This window comes from Micropterus salmoides, unplaced genomic scaffold (assembly GCF_014851395.1).
Source record: "Micropterus salmoides isolate LMB-PRFRI ecotype aquatic unplaced genomic scaffold, ASM1485139v1 Ms_hic_scaffold_22, whole genome shotgun sequence".
NCBI classification, from domain to species: Eukaryota; Metazoa; Chordata; class Actinopteri; order Centrarchiformes; family Centrarchidae; genus Micropterus; species Micropterus salmoides.
The window spans coordinates 10,931,467-10,944,095 of NW_024041373.1; the positions used below are offsets into that span (position 1 = coordinate 10,931,467).

Genomic DNA, 12,629 nt, shown 5'->3' on the forward strand with positions numbered 1-12,629 from the left:
TATAAACAGCTGAGAGTACATTTCAGCCTAGGCATTCTGAGTACAGTTGTGTGTTGTGTGTGCATATCGCAGAGTGCAGTGTCTGAGCATGGGCTTCTGCCAATAGCAGCGCTCTGTGGCATCGTGGAATGACCAGCTGTCTGCCTGCCAGTCCAGACTCTTAACTCTGTCACCCTACCCTCGTCTCAGGCCTCATGAAAGCGACCCAGTTCTCACAGATGCCCAGCCTTCACCTCATCCCGCTGCCACACCTTACCCGGATGTCCCACCCCTGACCCCTCCCCCATCCTTGCTCCTAGACCAGGAATTCCAAGAGGCCTTGCAGGAATGTGAAGAACAGATGGCCTCCCTGGGCATGCTTACTTCCACAGAGCTCCCCAGCACCACGCCTAAGACGGTTAATGATGTAGGGAAGAAAACTGGACAAGTGATGGTTAAAAAGTCAGATGAGTCATCCTCTCTGCCTCCAATCGTAGTCCAGCCAGGACATAGCAACGTGGGCCATGGCAACAAGAGTACACACGGAAATAGTGAGGCAGCACACAGTCATAAGGATACAGATGTGTTTAGTTTCAGGAATTACATACTGGGCACTGAGAATAGTGCTGGGGCAGCAGAGAGTGAAATAAAAGCAACACAGAGCCTGGATAAATGTCCAGACATTAAGCCAGAAAAAGAAACAGAGATACATGAACAGATGGAAACACTCCCACATGCACAATTAGAAACAGCAACAGATTTATTTAAAGAAACCACAAAAGATGTTGCATTCACTGAGCAGAGAGATGATTTAAGAGACGAACGTGTTGATTCTACTGCAGCCACTGAAGAAAATGGCACTTTGGATTGTAAGACAGTGATTAGAGAGGAAGGCAAAGAGGCAATAACAAAGATTGTAGACATAAATGAAGAAAATTATAGTGATGAGTCCAGTATTAATGTTTGTATAGTTGGAAAGAAAGATGATTCAGTTAATGAAACATTGGAGGGCAGTTCTCTTCATTTAAAGAATAAAGATGCATTATCAGAGATGCAGTCAGAGACACACCCAGGAGCAAACAATCACACTGAGGGGGATGAGGAGTCAAAAACAGACAAAAGGATGAATTCACCAAGCAACAAACAGGCAGAGAAAGACAAAAATGCAAAGAAGAAAGAAAAAAAGAAACAAAGGAAAAAGAAAAAGATGGAGAAGAACGAACAGAAAGCAAAGACAATAGTACAACCTGAAAATGATTTACAGGCTGTGTCACTTCACACAGGAAATCACACAGACTCAATGGCAAATGTACAATCAGTGTCACAGGCAGACACTCAGACTGTGATTTATGGGGAACAGCCTGATAATGGGTTTGACTACCGGCAGCAGCTGAGTCCTGGGGGAAAGCCCAGCCCCAGCCCTGGACTATCATCCTCTCATAGCATGCAGGATCATCTTACTGACTCAGCCTCTTCACCTGTGTCCAGCCAGGCTCTTTCACAGTGGCCTCATCAGTCAGATTACCACAACCTTTCAGATGCCCCATGTGGCATGAATCACAGCTCAGATGAAAGCCCACAGCGGGCGCAACATGCAACCGGAGGTGCCATCAACAACCAAAATACAACCATGACATATGTCCAAACTACAGTTATCAATCCAGCCGCTTCTGCTGATAAGAGGTCAGATGCACAAACACAGGAGGCTATAGTTACCACAGAAGAAGCAGCGATAGTCACACAGGAGAATCGGAGCCCACTCTCCAACAGCCGAACTTGTGGGGGAGAGAGTGGCGAGGAGAGTGCCCTTGAAGAGGCTTTAGTGGTGGTTGCTGCGTTGCCACTGACAACACCCACATTGCCAGAAGTGATAGAAAGCAAGGGAGAGGGAGAAAGCGTGAGGCGTGATTCACTGGAGAGAGTGGCTGCTTTAGCAATCGCAGAGAGTGAGAAAGCAGTAGGAGAGAAAGATTTGGGAGGAATAGTAAAGTGCATCAGCTCCGCAGACGGAGAGAAAGAAGGACTCCTGGGCAGCCTTCCTCAGCTCGCATTAATTTGTTCACAGGGAAAATGCTCACTTGCATTCTCAGCCAAAGAGGGACAGGCTGCATCTGAGGAAAGCTACACCAGCAAAATGCCACACAACTTGGCTGAGACTGAAATGAAGGGACCGAGAGAGACAACCATTCGCAGTGCAGACACAGAGATCTCATCATTCGCTGAAGAGGGAGACAGAGAAAAGGAGCCACGCCGGTTAGAAGCCTATGTCAATACTTCTCCCCTTGGGCTACTAACCGGTCCTGATTGTCAGGATCACAGTGCTGCGGGATTGGTGGGAGCAGAAAAGGGAGGAGGAGAAGGAGGAGGAGAGGATGTGGGAGAGAAAGGAGGGCTAGCTAGAGAGCACAGTTCATTCAGCCAGCCAGAAGGCTCTGCTAGTGGGGTGTCATCAGCTGGGACTGAGACGTGTCCGCCCACCGATGTTGCCGAGTCACAGCTGAAGTCACAGTGCTGGAGGGAGCCGATTGCTACCATCATTGAGAGCATCAGCTCTGGAAAGGACCATCTCTCTCAACTCTGCCAGGAGCAGCTTGGTGCAGCAATTTCCCTTCTCCCCACTCACCCTGAACAGAGCTCCAGCAATACAAACGGAGGGGTAAGCGCTGATCTCAAACAGAATTTGATTTCAGAGGAAGCACTGTCTTTGGGACACATTTGTGAGGAGCCGTCTGTCACGGAGACAGAGAGAAACTACAGCCAAGTCTTCCTGTCTTTAATCTCACCTCAGCCCTTGACCACTGCTGCACAACAAATCCCAGTCGAGCAACAAGAGAGCAACAATCAACAGGTCCAACCTGAAAGTAGCACAAGAGAAGCCAGAGCAGGCGACGGTGCAGCTGAGTTCCAAGCACAGACCAAGAGAAATAGTGGTAGTCCTGCTATTTCTGGAGTGGGTGTTTACATGTGTGACAGCATTGGACGCAACAGAGTTCACTTTGCGGACACAGTGAAACAAGAGGACAATTCCTCTGTGGCTCTCAGGAACATGTCGGCTATGGACTGCGCCTCTTTGCCCCCACTGACTGTACACGAGAGTCTGCACCATCCTGTTGTGGAGGCCAGCTACACCTTCCCAGAGTCCCTCAGCTCGAAGACACCAAAAATCCCTACGAATGCAGCTCCTACCAAGGATGAACAAGCAATAGGGAGCTCAGCTGTCTTAACAAAGCCACCGAAGGTTGTCCAGTTAGATAAAGGAGATATGGGGATTAAAGATACCAAGGAGATCATTAACATAGATCAATTAGATAATAACAACTTGGACACAAACACTGTGGACTTACAGTCTGTGACTGAGGCCTGCTTAAATCAGCTTCCATGTCCTACCAAGAAGAATCAGGCCAACGATCTAATAGTCGAGCAGGTGTCAGAAAAGGAGACAAAGCAATTACAGGCAGAAACAGAGAAGGGTGCTGTAACTCTATGTTTGTCGAAGGAGAAAGATATATCTAAGTTACATGCTGAGTCTCAGGGCTCACTCAAGGCTGGTCATCACCAGGCGTCACCTTTAATAAGTGATGCTACTGTAATTCTTGAAGAAACAAAAGGCAACCAATATCCTCTGTCCTCATGTTCTGTACCTCTAGCTGATGATGTTACTTGCACGCCTTTAAGTGAGGTCTCCACTGAGTTACCTGTTGGGCAGCTCTCTTCTGACCTTGACCCAAGCTTAAAACCTGAAACTCTGAACTTGACCTGCAAAGAATATCTTCAGAAAAAGCCTAGTGACAGCAATTCTCATCCTTCTATCCAATTAGATCAAACACCTTCCATGAAGGATAGTGAAGGGCCTAAGTCCACATTTCATTCTGCTGATCTGACAAAGGATGAATCAGTGACTTCAGATGTGACAGCCTCTGACCAGTCAGTTCCTGTTATCGAGCGATGTGCCAGTAATCCTACTTTTTTACTGCGGCCTCCTGGACCAATGTTGAGTCACTTGGAGTTCATTACCGACTGTGAAATCTCTCTCCCTGAGCAGACGGATAACTGCAGTGCTGATGGTGACAGCACCTACGTCTTTGGAGAAGTGGATGGCAACAAGAGCAGAGAAATGACACAAATGTCTTTAGCACAGAGTCTGACGCATGGTGATGTCAGTGTTAAAGCAGATGAGACTTGTCCGAAACTGGAGGATAGAAATGATGCTATGGAGTCTTTCGCTGAACTTGGGAATTTTGCGATGAATCATGTCAGTATTCCATTTTCACAAGAGCTAAATATTTCTCCTCCAACTCAGCCTCCTGTTGCAGTGGGTGTACTGGCAAATGGTGGTTTCGGTAATGTAATTTCTTTATCTCACACTGAGCCAGACTCTAGCGGCATTAAACCTGTTATTTGTGAAGCGTCCATTAAGGAAGACCTCATTAATGTCAGCTGCCCACTCAGCTCTGACCTGCCTACCAAGGACACTTATGATGAAATTAAACAAGACAATATGAAAGAGAAACACAAAATGGGAGAACAACAGACATCCATGTTGTTTGAAGAGGAAAAGAAACAAGGTGAAGAGGCAACAATGGATAATCAAAAGGAAACAGCAGATAGCAGGAAGCTGCATACAGGAAAGAAAGGCACAACACCACAACAGAGTGAGCCAGATAAAGAGGCTGTGAAGGAAATTGGAGACCTGCAGCCACCACATACACATAAAAAACAAAAGACTGAATCACCAATTAGGGATATAAAGGAAGGAGAAAGGAAGAGTGGCATTGCATCTAAAAGCCAGACAGAGACTTCTTGTTCATTTCCCGACAAACCTGCAGTGTCATCTGAGGACAAGCTAAGTGCTGAGGTAGAGTCTTGTAGTGAACCTCAGACTGTTTATGACCAGAGCTTGTGCCAAACTCCTGCAGCAACACTGAAACACAGCTCTGACATGAACACGGCACCAGATTTGATTGCAGCTCTTGGCCAATCACAGTCTGCACCAGATCCAAACTGTTTTGCACAGCAACAGGAGCAACAGCAGCAGAGTCTGCGACCCAGACATCCGACACAGGACCTGTCAGGTGGCTGTGTAGAGGGGGGAGAAAAGACTAACAGTCAGGTCAGGCAGACCCAAGCACTGGTTCCGGGGGTAGCAGAGGAAGGAGACAGCCCTGTTGGGAGTTTGTGTCATTCAGGGAGCAGGGATGAGTTGACAGGTGATGGCAGCAGTGGCAATGAACAAGTGACAGGTCTAGAGAGGGGCGAGGGAGAGGGAGTGCAAGCTGGACCAGGGGTTGACACGGTTTATGTGCCATCTCACCTTGCCAGTGATTTAAATGAGAGTGGAAGGGCTGCTGAGAGAAATGCCTCAGCTGACATAGCGATAGTAACAGCTTGCTCACATGTAGGTGAGACAGGACAGGGGATGGACGAGAATAAAAGCCTCAGGTTAGGGGTAGCTGGGTCAGATACAGATTTAATGCCGGATGCTGAGTTTGTGAGCGATCTGGGTGGCAAAGGTCAGCAAAAAAGCGATCTATCAGCTGCCTGTCAGGACCAACATGGGAACTCAAAGAACACTGCTGTGTCTGTTGAGTCTCCATCACGAGAACATGGGACTTCACCTCTCCGAATCTCTGTTTCATCTAAGGTCAGCACAGATAGTCACGACATTCATACAGAAGTTATTCCAAGTGCGGGCCAGGCTGAAGCAATTCATACAGAAATATTCAGTTCTCTGCCAGATCCTGTTGGGCAACCAGAAACTGTGGGAAAGGATTTCAGTGCTGCCACTGCTGTGAAAAGCGACAGTAGTGAAATTGAGGAGGGTGAAATTCAGGATACAGTGTGCAGGCCTCTTGAGCTACAAAGCTCCAATATAACCTCAGCCGCACAAAGCAGCCCAGTAGCACAAACAGCCATAAAAGGCCCTGATGTAGACGAGATCACAAAAGAAGATAAAGCAGCTTTGGATAAAGAGAAAGCTAGCAACCAGGGGAAGGGACAATGTGGGGTGTCTCACAGCAGCACCGAGACTACTGCTTGTCACTCTGAGGGGAGCATTGTTCTTTCTAAGGAAACAGAAAATTACAATGATATAACAGATAAAATAACTCCTGATGTTATCACAGTCCCATCTGCTGTTTCATCAAAGTGCTCGGAAGGTTTTGCACTGACCCCACTTGCAGCCCCTGCCCAGTCAGAGGAACCACACGATCACTTGTCAAAGCCCCAAGATGATACCCAGGTAAACCCCTTTATTGCCGCTTCCCAGTGTGAAGGAAGACCACATGAAAAAGCCCCTGCCTGCATCTCTCCTGTTGAACAAGTGTCTGTGAATACAGAGGCCACTGATGTGTCAGAGAGTCCTGCTCCTGGTCTAGCAGCCCCAGAACCAGACACAAACTGGATCAAAGCTCTAAAAGAAGCTGCATCCCATTCTCAGAGTAAACAAGAGAACACAGGGGAGACCTCAAGGTAAACACAAGAGCATGTGTGTGTTTGAAATGGTAAACTTTGTGTTTACATGTGTCTACAAGGTTAGCCGAGGTCATCGTGGGCTCCCACTTAATGTGTTACACAAAATAGCATGTTCTCACATAGCATCTGCTCAAGCACATCACAGAGACACAGAGAGAAAGACACATGTGTAGTCTGCTTTGGATTTGCGTGTCACCAGCCACACCAATCAGAACCACTACTAAAGAATTATATATTGACTAGAATATTATCATTTATATGAATATCTCCATCGGTTGTAAATCAGTGTTCTCAATAGTTTAGTATTCATAAATTTCTGCTTTTTTCCAACTTATCGTTCCAGTAACACCCTGTTTAGTGTTTGGAGTGATATTGCAGAGAGCAGTGTGACAATGAATATGAATGAGGAGGTAAACACAGAGCAGCACTTTGTATTGACTCGAGCTCGGGTCAGATGACTGTGCCTGTTGAAGTCTAATGGAAGTAATGCAGCTCTTTATAGTCAAAGGATGACATCAGCTGTGACATCGTCCCTGCTCTCCAGGGCAAGAATGAGCCTTTTCTCACACAAAACACACTGCTCAACATAATGCAACAACAACACATATACCTACTGTCAAACGCACACACTCTTGTAGGGACACATGCCCTCATACCCACACAAACACACCCATTTGTCATTTGTCAGTCATTCTTTGGGCATGTGCTGTAAACTAAACAACAAATATCCCAACCCCCTCTTCTCTTGCATTGTTTTTCCAGACCCCTCCCATCTCTGGAGTCTCCTCAACTAGAGTTTCTTACTCCAACTGAGGAGATAACTGCTCTTCTGAGACAAGAGGAGATCCCACAACTGGAGCAAGCAGCAGAGGAGACAACTGAAATCCCACCTCTAGATCTTTTGACTAAGCCTGAACCTTTAAAGAAGACATCAGAGCTCCCAGAACCAACACATCAGACAGAAGAGCTTCCAGAGCCAACACATCAGACAGCAGAGCTTTCCGGATCAACACAGAGCACAAATGTAGAGCTCCCAGAAGAAACAAAGAAATTAGAGCTCTCAGAACCAACCAAGAAAGAAGAAGGGCCTCCAGAAGAGTTTCCAGAACCAATAAGGGGGCCATTAACCTCTCCAGAAATAGTAGAGGAGCCAGCTGAGCTCCTAGAACCAATAAAAAGCACAGTAGAGGTCCAGGAACCAACAAAGAATGAATTAGAGTTCCCAGTACTAACGAAAAATGAAGAACCAGAACAACCAAAGACGACAACAGAGCCCCCAGAACCAGAGAAGGAGCTGATCAGTGAGCAGCCAGAGGAGCTAGTGGAGAAACCTGGGGCTATCCCACCGTGTGAGCCATTTAAAGTGCCTGCTGAGGAACCTGCAGTGACAGAAACAGTCCAGGATCCTGCTGAGGAGCTACAGGACAGTGGGTGAGTGTCTTTGTAAAATCACAAGGTTAATGTATAATCAATCACAGTGAGAGTTTTGACAGTGAGATTTGTTACATCTTAAAATCTGTTTTTTTAAAATGTTGTTTTCACGACTGTGACCTGTATGTTGAAACAATGACAACAGCGAAGAATCACATTTCCCACTGCTCTTGCTGTTTAATGCACATGCCAGATCCTGTGTCTGTGTTGTATGGTCTAGGATATGAACTGATGGCTACAGTTTCCAGTGAAATTCTACTTTACCAGTTCAAGTAAACTGTGAAGTAGTGTTTCCATATAAGGCTGCTGCCATGGTACTGTTCTCTCTCTCAGAGCTCAGTCAGAGTCTGGACTTTAAAAAAAATATGTCCTTGTAATCCTCAATCCACTAAAATCTAAGGATTATAGCGTTTTACCATTAAGAACAGCAGGTTTTTGGGAACACTGGTAATTTTGTGGTTGACTGTTTTTTCAACAGGAAACCAGACATCAGAATGATTTGTATATGACCTTTTTAGTCCTGATAGTTTTCCTAAAACCTATCATAACATTTCCATTATAGTGATGTGTCAGAGACATTTTATTGCAGCTATCCTGTTTGTAAAAGGGGGAATCTCAGGGGGACATGTGCTTTACAGCTCAGCAGCTCTGCCTGTCACACATTCAAAATGGATTTCCATGCACTTTCAGAGTCCCCTTGGTGGCTTTGTTTGGCCTTCAGACACCTCGAGGGCTGGTAGGTTGTTGCTGTCTGCAGCGGTTTAACAGTGTCTGATTGGACGAATAAGAAGGAGTCTCACAGATTTGACCTAGTTGATGTAATAGCAGTGAACCCTTTATGTTTTTAAGACTCCTGACCAAGTTAGATACACATAGTAAACCAGCGTCTCGCTCAGTTCGACCTCTATGTGGACAGTCAGTATTTACTGAAGTATTTTAATAGCTGGAGCTAGCCTAACTTTCCATTTATGTCATTCTTTTACTGCAGAACCTTATATGTCACTAGAGTGTGCATTGCACATCTAAGTATGTGTTGTAAAAGTAATGCTTTTCCAGTATTTACTATGTGATTAATGTCTTGGGATATTTTAATTTTAAAATAAAATCATTGCTGATGATTTCTTTTCTTTTCTCTGAGCATTAGCTTTTCTCAGCTTCCTCAGTTATCTCTCAATTTTGTCACTCTCTTTTGACTCTTCTCCTTCCATTTGCTGCATGCCCAGAAGCTATCCCACATGCCAGAGTAGCACTTGCCGCCTGTCAGTCACAACACTTGTCCCATCACTGCTGTTGGGAGACATAAAGGTTTGTTCTGAGTAGGAGAGTGGAGTGACACTGCTATTTCCACTATAGGTTTCATCAGTAGATACAATTACACTTGCATGTGTGCCAGAAACAGAAATGTTACTGCATGGTCAATGATGTGTGTGTGTGTGTGTACATGTGGTTGTTTCCCCGCCCCAGAGGCTGTCCTAGCTGTCAGTCCTGCTCAGTCTGTGCGGCTTTGTGAACTGAAGCCTGTAGTGGGAGGAATTTGGGCAGGCACTCAGCCCCACTGAAGTCATTTGCACAGACCAGACAGAGTGGAACAAAAGCCAGAGTTCAGAGAAACACTTGAGCATGTGCTTCGACGTGAGTGTGTATGACAGAGTCAGTCAGAGTCCCAGACACAGGAGAGGAGGACTGGGATGTGCAGTTATTGGCTGTGGTGTTTTGGAGTGCAGCAAGCGCTAGGTAGAAGTCATTTCCATCCCTTACTGTCGTTAGCTCTGAAGTTGTGGGATGGATTCCTCCGTGGCTGAAATCTGGGTGAGTTGACAAGAAGTAGCTGCCCTATTTTTCTGTGTGTGCGTCGACAGTAGGTGTTTGTGTTTAAGTCCCTCCAGGTGGATGCAGCAGATGGTCAGTAGGTAACTAGTGCTAATTACACTCTGCCTCTGCTGACCTCACCAGATGGAGGCGGAGGGGAGGGACAAATAGAAAGACGAGGGGACAGAAGGCGGAAAAAAAGGAACAAAGTTGTGAAATGTACTTCAAAAAATATTGTTGTTACGGTATATTGTGCTCCCGTCCCCTACTTGATGTGGAGACTGCCTCATTAACGGTTTGCGAGAAATGTCAGTAGTAGTGAAACCAACTATTGCTACTAACTAACTGTGAGGTTTCTAAAAATCTTGTTGGCATTGTTAGCCTTTTAAAATGACCACAAATGATTAAAATTGGCCACGGACTGACTTGCTGTATGACATACGGCATAAAAAGATCTTTTTTTGAAAAGGTTATACAACTAGTATGAATAAAAACATCTTTTGTAAATCGTTTTTCTCTCATGAAACTCCATGGGAATGACTGTTTAGCTTTGTTACGTAGGATGTTTCTCAGCCATGGATGTGCTAGAGCCCACATTGTACTGTAAATGGACTAGTTACCATGGTGATTGTGGTGTTCATATGACTTTGCTGGAACAAGTGAAGTGGATAATATCATGTCTGTCATTTATTCAACCACACTAAACTGCCTTTAAATGATAACTTAATCTCAGTAGTGGCAGAAGAGAATTAGTGGGTTATTTATGAAGTATGAGTTTACAAAATATACGTTTTGTTCTTTGATTTACAATACGCGTGTGTGCGTGTGTGTGTGTATCTCAGTACAGTGCTAGCTGCTTGCTGCAGGAATTGACCTCCTATCATTAGAGTATTAAAAAGACCCACTTTTTTAGTACCTTCAGCTGGTTTTGTATATGACTCTGTTTATCATTACACCCTGCCTGGACTGCCTGTCTTATGCATCCAGCTGTTTCCCCGTAGATTACACTAAATGTGTATGGCTTGAACAGTACAGGCAAAGTCCCTTTTGTTTTTTTAATACTCAGTCATGAAAGTGAAGGTTAGAGAATCAGGTCTGTTGTCTGGACTGTGATAGAAAATGACTACTACGTACCCCTGGGCTGGTCTTGTAAAATCTGGACTGGCGTTTTCAAAAAAGGTGTCCTTGAGTAACACCCTGCACACTGCTGAATTACCAACAATAATAAAAAAAAAAAACTTACTGGAAAGCCTCCGGGTGTTAATGCCAACAGTAAAACTACAATGGCATGAAGTGTTGCTGCTTTAATGTGTTGCATCTGGATATGGTAATGCAGCCTCTGCTAGCTCACACACATCATATCTTGAAAAAGGGTCCAAGTTGGAAAAGCTCCAGCTGTTAACCTGAGTGGGACAGCTGACATTATCTCCACACACACTGAACCAGTAAATAGTTCACACTTCCCCAGTGTCCAGGGTAATCTTATTTTCTGCATATTGTCTCTTCTCTATTAGCCTGATTTATCTGCTCCACAGCAGTTTGTGTCCATCTTTGGAGGCAGCAGTGAGTCTTGACAATTTGCTCGGACCATGTTGTGACTTGGTTGTTTCTATTTCCAGGCTGCATGTGCCAAGTTGGCCACAGATGCTGACATATGTATAGGTTTGGCCTGCTGGTGTAAGTCTACGACTGAGGATTTGTAATGAGAGGAATGGGACCAAATAAAAATTCATATCTGGAATTGTCTGTTTCTGCTTCATGCAACCACCCTGAATTAATTAGAAAACCATGTACTTTTATTATGGAATGATAGGAACCAGACCTGCATTAGATGTAAACTGTAACTTGCTTCACCCTTAAGAAAAGCACACGCCCTCATTAAATGTTATTAAGTTCTGACTTTACTGGAGAGGGAGATGGAGAATAACAGAGCTCAGTTTCAGTCTGAAATTAACTGGAAGAAACGTTTGGAAAGTGCAGCTCAGCTGACAGATGCTTGAGTACTGTAAATATGCTTTAGTTGATGGAGGCACTGTGAAGCTCTATTCTGCAGAAGAAGCTTCTGGGGTATTTTTAGAGCCCAACAGGAGGCATGCCCCTGGTGGGGAACAGCTGCATGACCGCCCTTTGCATAGCCTCAGATTAGAGAGCCTACCACCGCTGATAAGACGGGCCTGGATCAGGGCCAAATCCACTCCACCAGGTGGCCGATGATGACAGAGCCAGACACCCTCCAACAGGCTACTTCACTGCAGAGGGCATGTAGAGCAAGCAAGAGAAACATGGACTATCATGTAAGGGGACTGATGAGACGAGTAACATTTTCAGTTCCATGTAATTTAAATGACAAAGCACTCTTAGGATGGTTGGAGTGAGTTTTTTCTTTTTCAAGTCACTGTTAGGTTTAGGTGACAGTACAGAGCACAGTGCTCCATCTTTCTCTTCTTTGAGGTAAGTTCCCATCATGGTTCACTTGTATAGAGGAAAGTGGAGTGTGTCCTCTTTCTGAACTGCCGTATTTGGGCCTTCTTGTTTCGGCCTGTCTGTTGATGTTTTGCCTTCCTCCCCTGCAGGCCCTCCCGTGCTGAGCAGGCAGAAAGAGGTGCCCCTGCCTCTCCCCCACTTCCTACCTCCAACTACCACTTCCTGCCTCCCCTCCCTCCTCACCTCCACGACACCACAGAGTTCCCCACTCCTCCTCCCACACCCCCGGAGAGGCACACACCTGTAGCTCTACCAACCCCACCTGCATCACCCCATCTTCCTCCTCCTCCTCCAGCCCCTGCCTCCCCTTCTGTGCCTTCTATTTACCAGTGGGAGGATCACTGTCCTGCTTCTGCACCCTGCCACCCCCCTTTAAGGTATGATATCTGCTTGTCACTGTTCCTGAACCTGTTCATTAGGTCATATCACTGTGAAATTCATTATGAAGTGCTCAT

General features: G+C 45.6%; 1 protein-coding gene across 2 annotated transcripts in view; it reads left to right on the forward strand.

The window, feature by feature from the left end:
* Positions 1 to 12,629, forward strand: part of tacc2 (transforming, acidic coiled-coil containing protein 2) — a 50,139-nt gene that overhangs the window by 11,653 nt on the left and 25,857 nt on the right. For both annotated transcript variants that reach the window (XM_038737184.1, XM_038737185.1), the window contains exons 4-6: positions 190 to 6,447; positions 7,213 to 7,881; positions 12,264 to 12,551. In XM_038737184.1, the coding sequence (XP_038593112.1) occupies positions 190 to 6,447; positions 7,213 to 7,881; positions 12,264 to 12,551 (7,215 nt within the window). The remainder of the gene's footprint in view (positions 1 to 189; positions 6,448 to 7,212; positions 7,882 to 12,263; positions 12,552 to 12,629) is intronic.